At 41.2% G+C, this 22,155-nt stretch overlaps 1 protein-coding gene across 4 annotated transcripts in view; it reads left to right on the forward strand.

Moving 5' to 3' along the window:
- ICA1 (islet cell autoantigen 1) overlaps positions 1-22,155 on the forward strand; it is an 89,661-nt gene that overhangs the window by 56,573 nt on the left and 10,933 nt on the right. For all 4 annotated transcript variants that reach the window (XM_077808043.1, XM_077808045.1, XM_077808044.1 and 1 more), the window contains 4 exons: positions 12,106-12,203; positions 17,802-17,851; positions 21,667-21,727; positions 21,833-21,876. In XM_077808043.1, the coding sequence (XP_077664169.1) occupies positions 12,106-12,203; positions 17,802-17,851; positions 21,667-21,727; positions 21,833-21,876 (253 nt within the window). The remainder of the gene's footprint in view (positions 1-12,105; positions 12,204-17,801; positions 17,852-21,666; positions 21,728-21,832; positions 21,877-22,155) is intronic.

Below are 22,155 nucleotides of genomic sequence, written 5' to 3' on the forward strand. Positions count from 1 at the left end.
AACAATAAGCAGCTAGGCATATATAATAGCCTTGAGGCTGCTACAAGTTGCATACAGGATCAAGTTGATCCCCAGTTAGTCCCAGGATCGGGCAGGGCATAAAGCCACTGTTTCCCCCTCACTCAACTGCCTCAAGTGCAACTCAGGCATATCCCAGATTTGGGGGCAAAGTCTCAAATTTGGATCCCCTATTTGGTAGCATGATCACTAGAGTACTAGGGCAGGCTGTGCCTGACCACACTGCCCTGAAGGTAGTTTACTAGCTGTCTTTTTTTTATGCTTTGAAGCAAACAAATATATTTGTGTTGAATACTGTGACATTTTTTTCTGTTGGTATTGTAGTATTCGCACTTCTAACGTAGTCTAAGGAGGTGAGATTCCTCTGCACGTATTATAAATAACTAGCCAAATATTGTTCAGATCTCAATATATGGGACATGTTTTAGATGTCGTGCTGAGAGAGAACTTGGGCAGCCAACATGCTTATTTCCATGCATAAAAGATCCATGTGGTGGAAGATGGTAGATAGGCAACGCTATTCTGATTTTACTCCTCTTGTGTGATAGATTTGATTATAATCTAAATTAAAATTGGATTTGGTCTCAGTAACTTAAAGAAGTGTGAACTAGATTGTGTGTGTGTGTGAGATGAAGTCTCGTAAAATAAACTACAGCCATAAAAATGAATGTGAATATTCTACAGTACAGCATATATAGCTCTTCCCTCATAATGAGAATCCTTATAATTTGTAATGCTGGCATCCCATGTTGAGGAAATATGGCTCCTTGTTTTTTGCCATGACATTTTACCATGCTGAGAACATCATGCTGATCGCTGTTCTGGGATTTTCAGCATAGAACTACATGAAGGGTTAGTGGAAATGTTTAAGAAAATAACTAAATATTTGGGATAGAAGATTAGGCTAGTTGTCTTTTAATATCCGCAATTTCTTCCTTTTGGTAGTTATTACAATGACCACATTCCACGGTACACCAAAGTTTTTATTTAAAAAAAAATTAATAAGTTGTGATTTTTTTACTTTAAACAATCTGTGTTACTAAACTAATTTTACAATTGTGGGTAATGAATAGATTTTAATTTAAATCTGTAGGTCATCATATTTCATTTATTCATTTCAAGTACATGAATATTACTGAATAGTAACAGTCTAGCTTTTTTTGGAAAGCTGAGTGAATGGATGATAGATTCATACCACCATAATTTCAATAGATGGCTTCATGTTATGGCTATAGGGGACTTATCTTTCATACAAAGAATATTTCCAATATTTAAGTTTTTTCCTGTGTGCTTATATATTTTTCATGTGCATGTGTAATGTTAATATATTTAAATTTTATATTATGTTACAAATATACATACAATACATGTGTATATAACTGTTTCACAACAAAATGTTGTGTGCACTCGCATGTGTGTTGTGACACAGTTAAGGTTACTGTATGGCCAAATTAAAGCACAGGTACTATAGGCCCTAGTGGCTATATATATAAGTCCTCAGCTCCTGGAGTCATGTGATTACATCAGAATCCAAGGGTTTTTTTTTAATTTTTAGCCTTCATGGCTGTGAAGATAGGCTTGAGAATATGAACTGAGTGTAACCAATGTACCAATATCTGCCTGAGTCTGCAGAAAGCCTGAATCAGTAGCTCCGAGATGAGTGAACTGCCCTGTGCATCTTGATGGGGCGTTAACCTCAAGACCCGCTGTTCTTGATGGTCATCACCGCAGAAAAGGACTGTGTGTAGCAGAAGCTGCTAACGGATCAAATTTTGTCCATCTGCTAAAGAAATGCAACTTCTCTGAGAAGATGTATCCATCAGCAGCTGCACATAAAAACTTCTCTGTCAGCAACAACACATGAAACTTTCTCCATTGTAAAATCTGACAGATAAGTGTAGCTGCTGATGGAGAGACTGTGTATGTAAGACAGAAACTTTATCCAATAAAGACTGCTTCTGTCAGCTATTAATTTGATTTATAAATTTTGGAATAATGCTAAACATGACCCTAAATCCTGTTGTGTTGTTTGAAATCTACACATTGCACCAGGTCTACTCAAGATTAATCTCTGTGCCAATTTTTGTGTAGAAAAACAATGATCCTTTAAAAAAACACAAATTGATACTGACAAATTTAAGCTACAGTTATATTTTGTGAAATTAAACTGAACAAGTGCTAATTAGTTTTTATTCCCTTTGAATTTTCTAACAGTGTGTGCAATTTTGAGTTTGAAAAGCCACTTACCTGTAGAAAGAACGAGGAATTTATACCCTGTAAACCAGTTTCCAAACACACGCTGTGGAATTATGATCAAGAACCTTCACAATTTGTAATTCTTAAATCTGGTGCTTGTTACTCCGCCATCAAGTCACTTTTCTCATTTTGAAGCCCTGTCCTGAAAACACATGTTGCTTAGCTTTAGTCACACAAGTAGTCCCATAGACTTTAATGGGACTACTTGCATAAGTTAAATTAAACATAAATATTTGTAGGATCAGGGCCTTACTTTAGGACATTATTTGAAAACAAACATTGTTTTCTTAAATGTCATATTTTAGTTAAATATAGGCTGTCATTGAAAAATTAGCAATATTAATGTGAAATGCAAATACAATGGTAATTACTATTTATGTTTGGAAGTTTTAAATTAATATATTAATGAGTATGCATGTATTAGGTTTACCTCAGCAAAGAGCCTCTTAAATGCCTGTTGGGATTGTTTCTGGAAAGAAAACATTGTCTTTGGAGACGCTTGCCAAGCTCTGTTAATGAAAAACAACCCATTTGTTTTCTTTGCCTCAGGGTATATTCTGAAAGTAGTGTAATTGTGTGTTTGCAGCTATATTTCCTACAATTCTTAGTTTTATGCTTGATAAAAGATTCTTATTAATGTCCATGCATCCTGACGTGGAGAGATCTGTTTGCTACGGTATTATTCAAGGGAATGGGCTGACTGAGTGTGTAGAACGTTAAGGTTGCACTAACATGAACAATTTTACTCTATAACAAATGTGTCAGAATACACATCAGTTGCTTCTTTTCGTGAATGAAGCTCATTTCTATATCCTTTAATTGTTTCCTTCTTGCTGTAGTTACTTTAATATTTCATTAATTCTGTTTGTAATTTTTGGTAATATAATTCCTAACTTCCTGAATTGCTCACAGGCGTCTGGAAGTAGAGTGGGTCCTGAACTGGGGAATCAGGAGACCTGGATTCCAAGCTCTGCCACGAGCTCACATAACTTCTCTGTGTATCAGCTTGTCTATCTGTAAAGTGGGGATGATGCTACTGACTGACTACTTAGAGCTCTTTGAGATCTCTGGCTGAAAAAGCACAGTATAGGGATTATTCTATTCGGCTGTCTTTTTCTTATGTATGTCATAGAATATCAGGGTTGAAAGGGACCTCAGGAGGTCATCTAGTCCAACCCACTGCTCAAAGCAGGACCAATCCCCAACTAAATCATCCCAGCCAGGGCTTTGTCAAGCCTGACCTTAAAAACTTCTAAGGAAGGAGATTCCACCACCTCCCTAGGTAACATATTCCAGTGCTTCACCACCCCCCTAGTGAAAAAGTTTTTCCTAATATCCAACCTAAACCTCCCCCACTGCAACCTGAGACCATTACTCCTCGTTCTGTCATCTGCTACCACTGAGAACAGTCTAGATCCATCTTCTTTGGAACCCCCTTTCAGATAGCTGAAAGCAGCTATCAAATCCCCCCTCATTCTTCTCTTCCACAGACTAAACAATCCCAGTTCCCTCAGCCTCTCCTGATAAGTCATGTGTTCCAGTCCCCTAATCATTTTTGTTGCCCTCCGCTGGATGTTTTCCATTTTTTTCACATCCTTCTTGTAGTGTGGGGCCCAAAACTGCACACAGCAGTCCAGATGAGGCCTCACCAATGTCGAATAGAGGGGAACAATCACGTCCCTCGATCTGCTGGCTATGCCCCTACTTATACATCCCAAAATGCCATTGGCCTTCTTGGCAACTTCTCGTGCACTATAACACCTAAGTCCTTTTCTGCAGAACTGCTGCCGAGCCATTCGGTCCCTAGTCTGTAGGGGTGCATGGGATTCTTCCGTCCTAAGTGCAGGACTCTGCACTTGTCCTTGTTGAATCTCATCAGATTTCTTTTGGCCCAATCCTCCAATTTGTCTAGGTCCCTCTGTATCCTATCCCTACCCTCCAGCGTATCTACCTCTCCTCCCAGTTTAGTGTCATCTGCAGACTTGCTGAGGGTGCAATCCACACCAGCCTCCAGATCATTAATGAAGATATTGAACAAAAATGGACCCAGGATCAACCCTTGGGGCACTCCACTTGATACCGGCTACCAACTAGACATGGAGCATTGATCACTACCTGTTGAGCCCGACAATCTAGCCAGCTTTCTATCCACCTTATAGTCCATTCATCGAGCCCATATTTCTTTAACTTGCCTGCAAGAAAACTGTGGGAGACCATCTCAAAAGCTTTGCTAAAATCAAGGAATAACACGTCCACTGCTTTCCGCTCATCCACAGAGCCAGTTATCTTGTCATAGAAGGCAATTAGATTAGTCAGGCATGACTTTCCCTTGGTGAATCCATGCTGACTGTTCCTGATCACTTTCCTCTCCTCTAAGTGCTTTAGAATTGATTCCTTGAGGACCTGCTCCATGATTTTTCCAGGGACTGATGTGAGGCTGACTGGCCTGTAGTTCCCCAGATCCTCCTCCTTCCCCTTTTTAAAGATGGGCACTACATTAGCCTTTTTCCAGTTGTCCGGTACCTCCCCCGATCACCATGAGTTTTCAAAGATAATGGCCAATGGCTCTGCAGTCACAGCCGCCAACTCTTTCAGCACTCTCAGATGCAGCGCATCCGGCCCCATAGACGTGTGCTCGTCCAGCTTTTCTAAATAGTCCCGAACCACTTCTTTCTTCACAGAGGGCTGGTCACCTCCTCCCCATGCTGTGCTGCCCAGTGCAATAGTCTGGGAGCGGACCCTATTTGTGAAGACGGGGGCAAAAAAAGCATTGAGTAGATTAGCTTTTTCCACATCCTCTGTCACTAGGTTGCCTCCCTCATTCAGTAAGGGGCCCACACTTTCCTTGACTTTCTTCTTGTTGCTAACATACCTGAAAAAACCCTTCTTGTGACTCTTAACGTCTCATGTAGCTGCAACTCCAGGTGTGATTTGGCCTTCCTGCTTTCACTCCTGCATGCCCGAGCAATATTTTTATACTCTTCCCTGGTCATTTGTCCAATCTTCCACTTCTTGTAAGCTTCTTTTTTGTGTTTAAGATCAGCAAGGATTTCACTGTTAAGCCAAGCTGGTCGCCTGCCATATTTACTATTCTTTCTACACATTGGGATGGTTTGTCCCTGTAACCTCAATAAGGATTCTTTAAAATACAGCCAGCTCTCCTGGACTCCTTTCCCCCTCATGTTATTCTCCCAGGGGATCCTGCCGATCAGTTCCCTGAGGGAGTCAAAGTCTGCTTTTCTGAAGTCCAGGGTCCGTATTCTGCTGCTCTCCTTTCTTCCAGGGTCCGTATTCTGCTGCTCTCCTTCTTCCCTGTGTCAGGATCCTGAACTCGACCATCTCATGGTCACTGCCGCCCAGGTTCCCATCCACTTTTGCTTCCCCTGCTAATTCTTCCAGGTTTGTGAGCAGCAGGTCAAGAAGAGCTCTGCCCCTAGTTGGTTCCTCCAGCACTTGCACCAGGAAATTGTCCCCTACATTTTCCAAAAACTTCCTGGATTGTCTGTGCACCACTGTATTGCTCTCCCAGCAGATAGGGTGATTGAAGTCTCCCATGAGAACCAGGGCCTGCGATCTATTAACTTCCATGAATTGCCGGAAGAAAGCCTCGTCCACCTCATCCCCCTCATCCGGTGGTCTATAGCAGACTCCCACCACGACATCACCCTTGTTGCTCACACTTCTAAACTTAATCCAGAGACTCTCAGATTTTTCTGCAATTTCATACTGGAGCTCTGAGCAGTCATACTGTTCTCTTACATACAGTGCAACTCCCCCACCTTTTCTGCCCTGCCTGTCCTTCCTGATCAGTTTATAACCATCCATGACAGTACTCCAGTCATATGAGTTATACCACCAAGTCTCTGTTGTTCCAATGACATCATAATTCCTTAACTGTGCCAGGACTTCCAGTTCTCCCTGCTTGTTTTCCAGGCTTCTTGCATTTGTATATAGGCACTTGAGATAACTTGCTGATCATCCTTCTTTCTCAGTGTGAGAATCCCTCCTGATTCTTATTTACTATCCCTCATTTTACTCTGTGTTTAATTTATAATGAAAGAGGAGCCAGGGCTCAAGCAATTTTTTTACATTTATAACTGATGCAGCAAGCCCACAGGCGCCACCGTGGTGATGAACTGCCAAGTCCAGAGGTGATTAAGCTCTGATTTTACTCACTAGGTGGGATGGTGGGAATGGTGGTCCGAGCATATCATTTTACCCTCATGGGGCACTTCCTTCTTTACATTCATCTGCACTAGGAACTTTTGTAGTCATTTTTCAGCACTGGTGTCATCAATCAGCTATAGTAAAAGCAGGTTGCAGACCTTTTTACCACTTTGCCATTGAAACCGTGTTGAGTTAGCGAACACAGAGGTAAAAATGCCTGTACCCTGGCTTTGGTAAAGCTTACACCTTTTATAACACTGGTGTTGAAAAGTGTATAACAATTTCCTAGTGAGAAGGTCTTTATTTTGGACAGTAGGACTGGGAGGGTATCCATATACTTTCCCTGGCCCTCTGCCAGTTTGACAGCTGTCCCTCACACTGAGTGGGGAAAAGAAATAAGGCTGCGTGGATATTCATTCAGCTGCTGACATAAAGCCATTCAATTTTTTTTTTTTTTTAATTTCTTAGGGAAAAAGAAGGAAACCACAGTGGGACAAAAGCTCCTTTCGTGGTCTAGCAACAGATATCCCATAATTGTCTCATTGGCTGGGTCTTCATTGTGGAATTATAGGAAATGATTGGCGTCTGAGCATCGGGGTTTATCTAGGTCAGGTGTGAGCAGCCACACTGCAAAGCCAGACTTGAGCGACTGTGTCATCACTGGTGCTGTGCTAACTAGTGTGTGTACCTAGGGTATGTGGGGGCAGATCCTGTGGTTTTTTGTGCCGTAGTAAGGTGATCTGGTCTATGATTCTTTCCTGGTGAATTGAGAGAGAACTTGTCTGTCCTTCTGCACACGTGGGAGGAATTGGGGAAGGCACTGAAGGACTATCAGCACTAGAGTGGTTTAGCCTATGTACTCACTGCAAAGTGGGCACTTACCGGCTCAGGGGTTAGCCTACAACCCCAAACAAGCCAGCAGATGTGAACAGTAAGCACCACCAGACTCAGCTGAGATGATTTTGTGTGTGGTCAGGAGCTGGGTTAGAAGCAACACCTGAGTAAGAGTCACTTCCTACACGTTTGGTTAAGGCTACAAACATTAGTTCTTTACCCTAGGGATTGTTAAACCCATGTAACCAGTATTAAACTGGCATAAAAGAGTCCACACACAAAAACTGTACAAATTTAACTTTTTATTTTAACATTTAAATTAAATTGGTGCAATTTCTGTGTGAAGACAAGTTCTAAGGAATGTAGTGTGTACAGGGTTACACAAAGTATATTCCTGATTTTACACTGGAGGGGTATAAATGAGGCAAGCAAGAAGATTCTGTTAATACTCTGAGACTCGAGTTTCAGATACAGGCATACCACTCCCAGCAGGAGCACCGCACATTCATCTAGTCAAAGCATATGATCCTATGCAAATTGCTTATTCTGAACCAAATAACTTTGGTTTAGTGTGCGCAGCTTCAGTGACTTCAGTGCTTATTATACTGTCTGTAAGGTAAGAAACAACACGACAAACAGAATGCCAATCACTATTGTTTCTATACTTGTTCACAATTGCAATCATAAACTGTGAATTTACATTCAGTAAACCAGACTGTTAACCATTGTTTCTTAACTAAATTTATTTTTGTATTAAAATATTTGCTAAATTCTCTAGCCCTTTTGTCTCTTTCATAAAAAAATAAGTGCTTTTAGTGGGGAGAGAGAAAGGGGAAAATACTGAAGTATTTGCTAGCAGAGTTCAAGACAATATTTCCTAAACACAAATGTAATTAAACTTGGATATTGCATTAAAATATGGCTACCATTTTTAAAACAATTGTTGTGCAGCATAATTTCCCTTTTAATTGTGGACTTTCAGTGCTATATTTATTTTCCCAATAGAGGAAATAGTAACTTCCATTATTATTATTCTGTTACTTTTTGCAGACACTTGTGAGCACCATTTCTGTTTGGCGTTTCCCATTGTGTGTTGATCCTGGAACCATGAAAATGTATTTCCTGAAACAGTCTGAGCAACGATGGAAAATATTAGCTTAGTATTAGAGCTTCTAAGAGGAAAACACCTGTTTAAAAGAACTTTTATGTATATAATTTTCCCAGGGAATACTGAGGATTTTTCTTTCCACCTTTGAATCATTAAAGGGAGCATGGGTGCTAATCTGGTATTGCAGTTACCATGTTATGGTAACCGCAAACTTTTTGGAAATCAAAACAGTTAAAAAATCATAGTGCAAGTTTTATTTATTACATTCCAATAAAAGTTAAAATGAAGGACTGAATGGTTCAGGGAAACGGTATTGAAATATGGAGGGCGAGAGAGAGACGGTCAGGGAAAGGGGCCCTAAAAGCCCCATGTCTGGCTGGCAGAGGATTTCTCTTCTGAGAGCACTGCAGAAGACAAATATAAGGCTGCCTCCTGAAGACCCCACAAAAGCCCTCGCACAGTGCATATGGAGGAGGGTGGGCCTGAGAGAAAGAAGGGCATGTCAGGGACAGGGCCATAGCCTACTGCACTGCAGAGGTTCCCGACAGTGCTGTGGCCCATGCAGCAAACTGAGGAGGCTGCTGTAACTTAGACAAGTCCTCAGGGCCTGTCAGGGGCTCTTCAGCCTTTGGAGGAGCGGAGGATCAGTAGGACGCAAAGGTGATGTACAGCCACCTTTGCCCTCTCCCCGTCGCGTTCTGTGCTGTGCCTCTGAGATGTATCTCACGAAAGCCTTTAGTCTCTTGGAACCTAGTCCTGTGCCTATTTAAGTCAGTGGAAAAACTCCCTCAGACTTCAATGGTGCAAGAGCTGGTCTTTGGTCAGTGGGTTGAATGCAACCCAGTCATTACCATCTGTTGTATGGTATCTGTGAAATACAAGAGTGATTTCATTCTAGGTGCCAGAGGACAAGTCTCCATTTCCAAAATCCACAAAGCCCCTCGTAAATGGTGCTGATTAATGCCCTTTTTGGCAATATAAGCAAAGGGGTCCCGGACTGAACTGGAAGAGGGAGTAATCCCACGAGGTTCCATTTGCAACACAGCATGAGAAGCTTGCACTACTGCTGCATGTGTTTTTTCTATTCTTTAAACATCTCGAGTCTCCAATGCTTTTAATCCAGCACTAAATTCACTTAAGCTACTTTATAGAAAAATAAACTTGGGATAAAGAAAACAAAAACCTTGCAAGATGTAGCTTTATGGCAAGCACATTAACTTGGTTCCTAAAACACCAAAGGTAAAATAAGTACAACTGGCTGCCTTCAGATAAACATGGACCAAAATTATATAAACAGGAGCTAGAAACACCCCCGCTAGTGAATAATCTGTTCAGATCAGCAGGAGAGCAGTAAAAAGAAACTAAACTAGATAAGTGGGAATGTTTTCCACATGGCAGATCAGCTGGTGACTCTAACTTTCCTTTGTGATCCTGTGGGGAACTTGGAGCAAGAGCTTTCCCTGGTTCTACTATTCCGGTGATGTATGCTAGCATTTTATTAAGACTCTGGACACAAGTTATAGCAGCTCTCTACTCAGTGTGCTTCTCACAAAGTGTGTTCTCTCTTAGCAAAAAATAAATAAATTATCCTGAATATCAGCAAGGCTTACAGTAAAGTGAACACTTTAAAGTGCAGTTGTCAGAAAAGGGACACTAAAAGTGGCATTTACTTACCCAACAGATCTTCTTTTGTGGGTATTCCAAATCATGATAGCTGCTCCATTTGTTTTTTTTGTTATATTCACATAATGTGTTTGGCACAGCGCAAGATACAAATATAAATCCTGATCCTGCAAGACACACTTACATCTGCACAGAGCTCTGTTGAATTCAGTGCAGTTCTGCACAGGCACAAAGATGCACTCTCACAGGTCCAAGTTTATGATCTGGGCCCAAATCTACAAAGGGACTTAGGTATTGCAATGCTCAGCATTGTAATCTCTGACTTTTAGGACTGTTGCCAGCTGAGTGGAGCGGCTGCCTGTCCTGGTGCAGCCGTGCCACCAGCCACCGGCACTCCAGGGAGCCAGGGGGGAGGCGATTGGATAGAGGGCAGGGCTGTGTGGATAGGGGTAGGGGCAGTCAGAGTGTGAGGAATGGGGGGGTTGATGGTTGAATGGGGGCAGGGGTCCTTGGGGGGCAGTCAGGAAGGAAAGGAGGGGTTGGATGGGGCGGCAGGGGGCAGTCAGGTGGGTGTTCCAGGGGCGGTCAGGGGACAGGGAGCGGGGTGGGGGGGGTTGATTGGGGCAGGAGTCCTGGGGGGGGGGCATCAGGGGCGAGAAGTTGGGGGCATCAGGTAGGCAGCAGGGGTCAGGCCATGCCTGGCTGTTTGGGGAGGCACAGCCTCCCCTAACCAGCCCTCCATACAATTTCCGAAACCTGATGCAGCCCTCAGGCCAAAAAGTTTGCCCATCCTTGGGTTAGAGAGATGCCTAAAAATGGGGTCCACAAAAGGCAGCACACTATCTGAGGAGCCACCTAAACTAGCTGATAGCGGATAACAAGGAGAGGGATGTATCCTAAACCCCACTGATTTTTAGGGAGTTAGGCACCTAAGTCCTGACTGGGGGGAGCTGCCTATCTCTGCTTGGGATCCACAGCTGGGAACCCTCTCCTGGAAGGGAAGTGCCTAAGCTGTTTCTTGCAAGAATGGTGATGGCACACACCTGTCTCCACACACAATGGCCTTAGGATGGGGCAAGAAAGAAATTTCCCTTGTGGCCAATGACTGGAGCACTCACCTGAGATGCGGGAGACCCTCTTGCTTGATGAGGAGAAGGGGTTTGAGCATAGGTTTCTCTCCTCTCAGGTGAGTGCCTGAACCACTTGGGTATGGAGTTACTCTCTCTGGCCCAATGCATATTTAATGATTAAATTATTTATATATGTGGAGTAGCTTCCACAAGAGAGAATGGGGCAGACCCACATCAGAACATCCCAATATGTTTAATGATCACATATGTAATTCTTGTCACTGATTTGTGTATTTTTGTCTGCATGCCCAAATTTGGGACCGAGGAGATAAACATGAAACTCCCAGATGCTGTTACTTAAGATATTTATTTTTCAGTGCACGACAGTGCTTTCAACTCACAAAATTTCCACTTTAGCAGCCTCACAAAATCTGCTTCAATTATAAAATAAACACCAAATAGGTTTTGATGAAGTACAGTAACTGGAGGTCATATAGTACAAGAGTTTATCACTGAGGACACAGGTGTGGCCTCTTATAGTCTTTGCACATGAGCTAAGTTGTCAGGGTACTGTAAATAGCTGTGCCAGAGAGAGGAGATGCAGAAGCAGTGTGAAGAAAAACAAATGGGTTCATTTTATTTTTTTATTCTAGCTCATCTTCACACACACACACACAAACCCAGTGTGTGGGCTGCGACTGGAACAGATTTTTCTTAAATACGTGTTGGAAACAGAATATGAGTTTAGCAACAGCCAAGAGGCCTCCTTCAGAAATGAATGGTCAATAAAGGAAGTGGTTGCTTCTTTTCATGTTGTTTATACTGTAGCTCTGCTTTAGTGAATAATCTCTAACATTTTTTTACCTGCAGAAATTTTCTCTCTCTGATTCAGACTAGGCTCCAGTAGCATGAAAGTATTTTCTTGTCTTATGTGGACTCAGCTGGGCCAGTTTAATGTTACGTGAAATAATATCATTTCCCTGACTGTCTACCCTTTTCTTTTTCATTTATGTATTGATCATGATCTAGAGCTTACAAGATCCTGTAAATAAATTAACTGAGAGAGCTGAAAAGGAGGAGGATTTGCAGACTGCAAGCACCAAATCAGTGGAGGATCAGGAGAGTCAGTAAGTCACATCTCAGAACAATGTAGTTTTTTCATCCATGCTGTGCTTTCCAATTTATCTTTGGGTTTGTCTGTTTTTTTAAAGGTTATTGTGCGGAGCCTGTCACGCTTATAAGTGTAAATACAGGCTCACTTTATTTGAACACTAGAGATTTGGACAAATAGAGATGAAAGTGGAGGAATTCCTGTAATACTTTAGTGTATATTGGAGAACTCCAGCCAAGGAGCCAAGCACAAAAGTTTTGTCATAAACTAAAAGTGAGCAATGTAAAACAAGTACAATTATGCCGTTGAATTAACTGCTTTCTGGTTTACTCTTTCTATTTAATAAAGGGGGGAAATGCAGAAAACTGAAAAATAAAGAGAAATAGTGAACAACTTAATTCAAGAGAAATGATAATATTGCACTCCATCCTTTGTCCCTTTCATGCCCTTTTCCTTGCACCTGGGAACAGGAGCTGAATTCTTGCTTGCTTTAAGCACTGATTAGTTTTTATGATGTATACAGCATTGCCTATTAATCCAGTACAGCAGCAGGTACTTTGTAAAGAGAACATCTAAGTGAGCTGATTCTGTTGTTACTTGAGTTACCTGTGGCTCTGAGGTGAGAGGGATATATGAATTGGATGTATGTTAATCTTCGGAGCGGCTGATCAAAGAATGGGAGAACCGGAGGATGAGATATGATCCCTCTCCTATGGACACATCAGGATTCAGTTGTGAGGGCATATAGTGATGTAATCCTGGTGCCGCCTGTTGTTTTGACCACCCAAATAAAGTACCTACGTAAGGATCGGATGTCAAAAAATTAAGAACGATTTGATTGCTAGTTACTGGGTTTTGTTTGGCTGGTTTTTAGAAATCTTTTGGAAAGACTGTTGCATTTGTAAACAAATAAAAGAATCTGAAGACATTACCCACTAGCTAACAGGTTTTAAATGAGTCCTATTTGGGTGTTAAACAGGTTAGAAAGGACACAGCCAAGTGACCTTGTGCAGATGTCTTTTTTCACAGCACTATTGTGAATCCATTGCTTGTAATGACAGGTTTCAGAGTAACAGCCGTGTTAGTCTGTATTCGCAAAAAGAAAAGGAGTACTTGTGGCACCTTAGAGACTAACCAATTTATTTGAGCATGAGCTTTCGTGAGCTACAGCTCACTTCATCAGATGCATACCGTGGAAACTGCAGCAGACTTTATATATACACAGAGAATATGAAACAATACCTCCTCCCACCCCACTGTCCTGCTGGTAATAGCTTATCTAAAGTAATCTTCAGGTTAGGCCATTTCCAGCACAAATCCAGGTTTTCTCACCCTCCACCCCCCCACACAAATTCACTCTCCTGCTGGTGATAGCCCATCCAAAGTGACAACTCTTTACACAATGTGCATGATAATGAAGTTATGCCATTTTCTGCACAAATCCAGGTTCTCTCACTCCCTCACCCCCCTCCAAAAACCCACCCCCATACACACACAAACTCACTCTCCTGCTGGTAATAGCTCATCCAAACTGACCACTCTCCAAGTTTAAATCCAAGTTAAACCAGAACATCTGGGGGGGGTAGGAAAAAACAAGAGGAAATAGGCTACCTTGCATAATGACTTAGCCACTCCCAGGCTCTATTTAAGCCTAAATTAATAGTATCCAATTTGCAAATGAATTCCAATTCAGCAGTTTCTCGCTGGAGTCCGGATTTGAAGTTTTTTTGTTTTAAGATAGCGACCTTCATGTCTGTGATTGCGTGACCAGAGAGATTGAAGTGTTCTCCGACTGGTTTATGAATGTTATAATTCTTGACATCTGATTTGTGTCCATTTATTCTTTTACGTAGAGACTGTCCAGTTTGACCAATGTACATGGCAGAGGGGCATTGCTGGCACATGATGGCATAAATCACATTGGTGGATGTGCAGGTGAACGAGCCTCTGATAGTGTGGCTGAAGTTATTAGGCCCTGTGATGGTGTCCCCTGAATAGATATGTGGGCACAATTGGCAACGGGCTTTGTTGCAAGGATAAGTTCCTGGGTTAGTGGTTCTGTTGTGTGGTATGTGGTTGTTGGTGAGTATTTGCTTCAGGTTGCGGGGCTGTCTGTAGGCAAGGACTGGCCTGTCTCCCAAGATTTGTGAGAGTGTTGGGTCATCCTTTAGGATAGGTTGTAGATCCTTAATAATGCGTTGGAGGGGTTTTAGTTGGGGGCTGAAGGTGACGGCTAGTGGCGTTCTGTTATTTTCTTTGTTAGGCCTGTCCTGTAGTAGGTAACTTCTGGGAACTCTTCTGGCTCTATCAATCTGTTTCTTCACTTCCGCAGGTGGGTATTGTAGTTGTAAGAAAGCTTGACAGAGATCTTGTAGGTGTTTGTCTCTGTCTGAGGGGTTGGAGCAAATGCGGTTGTATCGCAGAGCTTGGCTGTAGACGATGGATCGTGTGGTGTGGTCAGGGTGAAAGCTGGAGGCATGCAGGTAGGAATAGCAGTCGGTAGGTTTCCGGTATAGGGTGGTGTTTATGTGACCATCGTTTATTAGCACTGGACCCATGGAAAAGAAGCCCTTGAGGAATTCCACCATGATTTCAACAACTTCCATCCCACCATCAACCTCAGCCTGGTCCAGTCCACACAAGAGATCCACTTCCTGGACACTACAGTGCTAATAAACGATGGTCACATAAACACCACCCTATACCGGAAACCTACTGACTGCTATTCCTACCTGCATGCCTCCAGCTTTCACCCTGACCACACCACACGATCCATCGTCTACAGCCAAGCTCTGCGATACAACCGCATTTGCTCCAACCCCTCAGACAGAGACAAACACCTACAAGATCTCTGTCAAGCTTTCTTACAACTACAATACCCACCTGCGGAAGTAAAGAAACAGATTGATAGAGCCAGAAGAGTTCCCAGAAGTCACCTACTACAGGACAGGCCTAACAAAGAAAATAACAGAACGCCACTAGCCGTCACCTTCAGCCCCCAACTAAAACCCCTCCAACGCATTATTAAGGATCTACAACCTATCCTAAAGGATGACCCAACACTCTCACAAATCTTGGGAGACAGGCCAGTCCTTGCCTACAGACAGCCCCGCAACCTGAAGCAAATACTCACCAACAACCACATACCACACAACAGAACCACTAACCCAGGAACTTATCCTTGCAACAAAGCCCGTTGCCAATTGTGCCCACATATCTATTCAGGGGACACCATCACAGGGCCTAATAACTTCAGCCACACTATCAGAGGCTCGTTCACCTGCACATCCACCAATGTGATTTATGCCATCATGTGCCAGCAATGCCCCTCTGCCATGTACATTGGTCAAACTGGACAGTCTCTACGTAAAAGAATAAATGGACACAAATCAGATGTCAAAAATTATAACATTCATAAACCAGTCGGAGAACACTTCAATCTCTCTGGTCACGCAATCACAGACATGAAGGTCGCTATCTTAAAACAAAAAAACTTCAAATCCGGACTCCAGCGAGAAACTGCTGAATTGGAATTCATTTGCAAATTGGATACTATTAATTTAGGCTTAAATAGAGCCTGGGAGTGGCTAAGTCATTATGCAAGGTAGCCTATTTCCTCTTGTTTTTTCCTCCTCCCCCCCCCCCCCCAGATGTTCTGGTTTAACTTGGATTTAAACTTGGAGAATGGTCAGTTTGGATGAGCTATTACCAGCAGGAGAGTGAGTTTGTGTGTGTATGGGGGTGGGTTTTTGGAGGGGGGTGAGGGAGTGAGAGAACCTGGATTTGTGCAGGAAATGGCCTAACTTCATTATCATGCACATTGTGTAAAGAGTTGTCACTTTGGATGGGCTATCACCAGCAGGAGAGTGAATTTGTGTGGGGGGGTGGAGGGTGAGAAAACCTGGATTTGTGCTGGAAATGGCCTAACCTGAAGATTACTTTAGATAAGCTATTACCAGCAGGACAGTGGGGTGGGAGGAGGTATTGTTTCATATTCTCTGTGTATATATAAAGTCTGCTGCAGTTTCCACGGTATGCATCTGATGAAGTGAGCTGTAGCTCACGAAAGCTCATGCTCAAATAAATTGGTTAGTCTCTAAGGTGCCACAAGTACTCCTTTTCTTTTTGCTTGTAATGAGACACTAGTAAAGAATCATGGAAAAAAAATTCTCCTTAAACTGAAGAAGGAACTTCTAGAATAAGGAAAAGAGTATTAGGAATGAGCTAGTTAGTACGTAGTCCTATCTTGAGTGCAGGGGACTGGACTAGATGACCTCTCGAGGTCCCTTCTAGTCATACTTCTATGATTATTCTCTGAAGCTTCCCCAGTCCCCCTATTGCCTGAATTCCTGCTACAGTTTAAAAACAAAAGCAAAACAGTACACCTATCCTGAGTGCGTGAATCGTGGTTCATGCAAGAGGTCTGCTTTGATACTAGACATAGTATTGTAGATCTTGCCAGAAAATACATTAGCTGTCATGTAATAGGCACACTTGCTTTTGTCATGGCTTTTCTCAACCCTCTGTAACAGAGAAGAAAGAACAGTTTCCCTTTGTCATTTTCTTCCTTAAAACAAAAATATTAATAACTATTTCTAAGGCTTTAGAAAAAATAAGTATAAATCCCCATCAAATCACTAAAGCCTTTTAAAATATATTTTAAATATCTGACTTTGCAGGGTTGGAATTGAACTCACTAGCTTGCTTAATGAACTTACATTACTCTCATCAGGTCATTTATTCTTTTGGTATTCAACTATGAGATCATTGGTTTAAGTCAATAAGACAACCCCTTGGCCTTTCTGCATTTGACAGCTGTTGAATTTTACTTATGTTGTGAACACAAGTTAAATTAGCACGGCTGGGGTTTTTTGTTTTGTTTTTAAATAATCTTAGGGCTCGTCTACACACACAAATTGTACTGCTTTTACTATACCAGTATAGTTAAAGCAATGCAACCCCCACTACTGTGGATGCAGTTATATTAGACATATATAGATAGCTATATAGATAACTGCATCCATTTGGTAAAATATACCACTAATCAAAATGGTTATAATAAAAATTGTGTGTAGACCAGACCTTATGTTGTCTGTTCAGACCATCAGCACTGTTGATTCATTCTTTCCAAATCTGTGCTAACACTGACATGAATGTAACTTGCCGAGTCAGTGGACTTGCACTAGGAGTGAATCTGGCCCATACTATTTAATTGCTGCCATAGAGCCAAAGGGCAGAATGCAAAATGTTTTCGTGGGGGATGGTTATAGCTCCTTAGTGATAAGTGGGCAAAACAAAATCTGGATGCACAGAATCTGGTTGTATATTGTCCATAACAGATTTTTAGGTAGATAAAAATGGGACTTAAGCCACTTGACAGTTTCTCTTCAACCCACTTTAATCTTTAATAAATTTTGCAGACAAAATATTAGAAGGCAACAACTTTACTTGGGAAGTAAAAGGATTAATGTAAATTACTGTTTTATTGCTACTGATGTAATGTTATTGTGGTACAACTGAAAAAGAAAAGGTATCCAAAGTTCTACCTTTTACAAGATATATGACACGAAAACATAGAAGTGTGCTCTTAATTTTTTTCACTCTCCAATTTAAGGTTGATTTCATTAGATGAGGAAAACCACAGCAAGGAACCAACCTATTCAGGTATTATTTTATATCTTAATCTTTCTCAGTTGTGTTGATCTATGTAATGTATGTATTACTTTCCTCAAGCTATTTCATAGAGATTCATAGAATTAAGCCCAGAAGGGACCATTACATCATCTAGTCTGAACTCCTGCGTGTCACAGGTTATTAAATTTCATCCAGTTGCTCCTGTTGTGAGACCAATAACTTGTGTCTGCCTTTCTGGAAGATGTGTTTTAGACATCCAGTCTTGATCTGAAAAGATGGAGAATCCATTACTTTCCTTGCTAGTTGGCTGCAGTGGTTTATCACCCTCACTGTTAAAATTTTGTGCCTTATCTCTAATTTGAATTTCTCTGGATTCAGCTTCCAGACATAGGTTCTTGTTATATAGTTTTCCACTAAACTAAAGAGCCCTTTTAATATCCAGCATTTTTTCCTTTTGGGGGTACTGATTCACTTTCCTGGTACACTGAAAAGTGACTTGATTTCAATCTTCTGTTTGACAAACTAAACAGACTGAAGTCTAAGTCTCTCAATATAAGATATTTTCTTCACCCCTTGAATTTGCTGGCTCTTTTCTGCACTCTCTCCAATTTTTCAACATCCTTTTAAAAAGTGGAAACCAGAACTATGCACAGTATTCCAGTATTAGTCTTACCAATGCCAAGGATTACGTTAGTCCTTTTTGCCTCAGCCTGGCACTTGCAGCTCATGTTGAGTTGCTTGTCCGTTATGACCGTAAATCCTTTTCTGAGTCACTACTTTCCCAGGATACAGTCCCCATTCTATAGGTATGGCCTGCATTCCTTGTTCCTACCTGTATAATCTTCCATTTGGCTGTATTAAAATGCATTTTGTTTCAATAGGCCCAAGTAAAAGGTGATCCGGGTAACTCAGCATCACTGCTCTGTCCTCATACCTTTCTGCATATTTTTGTCATTTACAGATTTTATCAACAGTTATATTATAGTTACTTCCAAATCATTGATGAAAATGTTGAATAGGTTCTAGTATAGTATTGATCCTGTGGAGTCCCAATAGAAACGCCTCCCATTCAGTGATGATTCCCCGTTGGCAACTGCTTTTTTGAGATCTGTCAGTTAGCCATTTTTTAATCCGTTTAACCTGAGCTTTATTGGTATTGTGTGGTGCTCATTTAATCAGAATGTTGTGCGGTACTAAATCTAAACACCTTAGAAAAGTCAAAGTATATTACCGCCGTGCAGTTCCCTTTATCAATCAAACTTGTAATCTCATCAAAGAATTAAATCAGCTTTGTTCAAGAACTACTATTTGCCATAAAACCGTGTTGACTGACAATTTAATTATATTTCTCAAAAACAACAAGGAGTCTGGGTTTTTTACCCACGAAAGCTTATGCCCAAATAAATCTGCTAGTCTTTAAGGTGTCACCGGACTCCTTGTTGTTTTTGTGGATACAGGTTAACACGGCTACCCCCTGATAATTATATTTCTGTCCTTTTAATTCTTTATCAATTAAATTCCATATGAGCTTTTCCATTATTTTGTCTGGAGTTGACGACCAGCTAACCAGAAACCAGCCCATGCGATCCTTCTTCCTTTTTTTTAATATTGGCACATTAGCAAACTTCCATTCCTTTGGAATTTCCCTGGTATTGCAAGATGTATTAAAATTTAATATCCGTGGGCCAGAGATCTTCTCATCCAACTCTTTTGGGTGCAAGTGACCTGGGCCTGTTGATTTTAAAATGTTTATCCCTGGTAGATGTAGTTTACTCAGGTCCAGATCTTCAGAGGTATTCAGGCACCTAACTCCTATTGAAATCAAGTCACCATTGGTGTCAGTGGGAGTTAGGCACCTGAATATCTTTGAGGATCTGGGCCTAAGTTTCTGATGGACCAGAAAGTACTTCGTCATCTTCATATGACACAAGTACGCAATCCTGCTTCTTTCCAAATACCAAACAGAAATATTTATTGAACACTTTTGCCTTTTCTCTTCATTATTACCAGTTTTACCATCCTCGTCTGGCTATTCCCATTGCTAGGATTTTTATTCCTGATCTACTTAGCCTCCTTTTTATTGTCCTTAGCCCTGCAGGCATGGATTTTTTCTGTGATGTCTCTAGCTTCTGCTATCAATTTTCATAAGTTCTCATTTATAACGAGTGCTATCTAAGTCCCTTTATTCCATTTGTCATATTGCTTTTTAAAATCTCTAATTGCTGCTTTCACTTTGCCACTGGTCCCAGATGGGCTTTTAGCCAAAGTTGTCATTGTTTAATTGTGGCTTTTTGGCCATCTATTAGCTCTTCCTTAAGCACTCCCATTTTCATTCAGATTTTTTCTGTTTAAGTTTTTCCTCCAATAAATTTTCTTAGGTAATCACCAACTTCCAGTACAGTTACTGATTAATCTTTATCCTTCATTATGAGATCCAAAAGAACGTTACCTCATGTTGGGTGCAATACCTTTTGTGTTACAAAAATTATACAAATTTTCTAAACTGTTTTACATGCTGGAGGTCCCATGCAGCCAGCAGTATCTCCACATTGAAGTCCCCCGTAATATTTTTTCTTTTTCACACCTTACGGACAGGTGTTTAAGGAGTAACTGCTCCTCCTCTTTCCCTCAAGGCCACACCCCCTTGCCAGGCCAGAAGCTGGAGTTGGGCCACCCAGGGAGCATGAGCTGCTTTGGAGAGCCCCAGACCCTACACCTGCCCTGGGCAGAGGGTCGGCGGGCCTGGGAGCAGCCCCTGGCCCATGTTCATACCCTCCTGGTGACTTTTTACTGTTTATTTTATCAATTTGTTCCAAAACCTCCTCTATTGACACCTCAATCTGGGACAGTTCCTCAAATTTTTCAGGTAAAAAGAATGTGTGGGAATCTCCCTCACATCCTCTGCAGTGAAGATCAATGCCAAGAATTCATTTAGCTTCTCCCCAAGAACCTTGTCTTCCCTGAGTGCTTCTTTAGCACCTTGATCATCCAGTGGCCCCACCGATTGTTTGGAAGGCTTCCTGCTTCTGATGTACTTCAAAAATTTTTTTGCTTTTAGTTTTTGTGTCTTTTGATAGTTGCTCTTTAAATTTGTTTTTGGCCTTCCTAATTATACTTTTACACTTGACTTGCTAGAGTTTATGCTCTTTTCTATTTTCCTCAGTAGGATTTGACTTGCAATTTTTAAAGGATGTCTTTTTGCTTCTAACAGCCTCTTTTAGTCTGCTATTTAGCCATGGTGGCATTTTTTGGTCCTCTGACTATTTTTTCTTGGGGGCGGGGAGGGGGTATATACAGTATTTAGTTTGAACCTCTATTATGGTGTTTTTACATAGCTTTCATGCAGCTTGCAGGCATTTCACTCTTCTGACTGTTCCTTTTAATTTCCGTTTGTTGCTTCCTCATTTTTGTGAATTCCCCTTTTTGAAGTTAAATGCTAGTTCTTCTTTAGTATTTCCCCCTCTCTTAGGGTGTTAAATTTAATTACATTATGGTCACTATTACCAAGTGGTTCAGCTACATTAATCTCTTGGATCAGATCCTGTGCTCCACTTAGGGTAAAATCAAGAATTGTTTCTCCCCTCTTGGGTTCTAGAACTAGCTGTTCCGAGGATCAGTCATTAATGGTGTCTAGAAATTTTATCTCTGCATCTCATCTTGAGGTGACATGTACCCAGTTAATGTGGGGATAGTTGAAATCCCCATTATTATTGTCATTTCTATTTTCGTAGCCTCTCTGTATCTCTCTGGGCATTCAAAATCATCACCACCATACTGGTCAGGTGATGGATAGTATATACCTACCGCTGAACTTGGTTTGACTTGCTTCATGTGTTTGGTTATAGCTGAAGATAGGAAGGACATTCTTTCTACCTTAGGAGAAAGCTTTGACCATAAAGATAATTCAGATAACCTAGACTGAAACTGCTTTACTTTACAATTTATAACTATTGATTACATAAGGAGTCAATGAATGACTAATAATTTTTTGTGCTTTGCTTTTTAACCACTAGGTGCCATAGATGATTTATTAGACCTGAAACCTGAAGAAAGTGGTATGTGAAATTCATGCATATCTATTTTATCAGTTTTCCAAAAGCAAAACACCAAAAGTATTTTTAATCTTATCTTTTTCTAAATGAGATCATCCACCTACAGTACTTAAATAGTGTTAAAGAACTTCAACTCTGCATACATAATTTGTGGGCACTAAATCTGATATTGAAATAAAAAGTAAACCCTATTGAGTACAATAGGATTTACAGTACTTCAATTTATTTGCCAAAAAATATAATTGTCTTTCTGACAAAGGACGTAATTCATATTTATTTCAG

This window comes from Eretmochelys imbricata, chromosome 2, assembly GCF_965152235.1.
Source record: "Eretmochelys imbricata isolate rEreImb1 chromosome 2, rEreImb1.hap1, whole genome shotgun sequence".
Classification (NCBI taxonomy): Eukaryota; Metazoa; Chordata; order Testudines; family Cheloniidae; genus Eretmochelys; species Eretmochelys imbricata.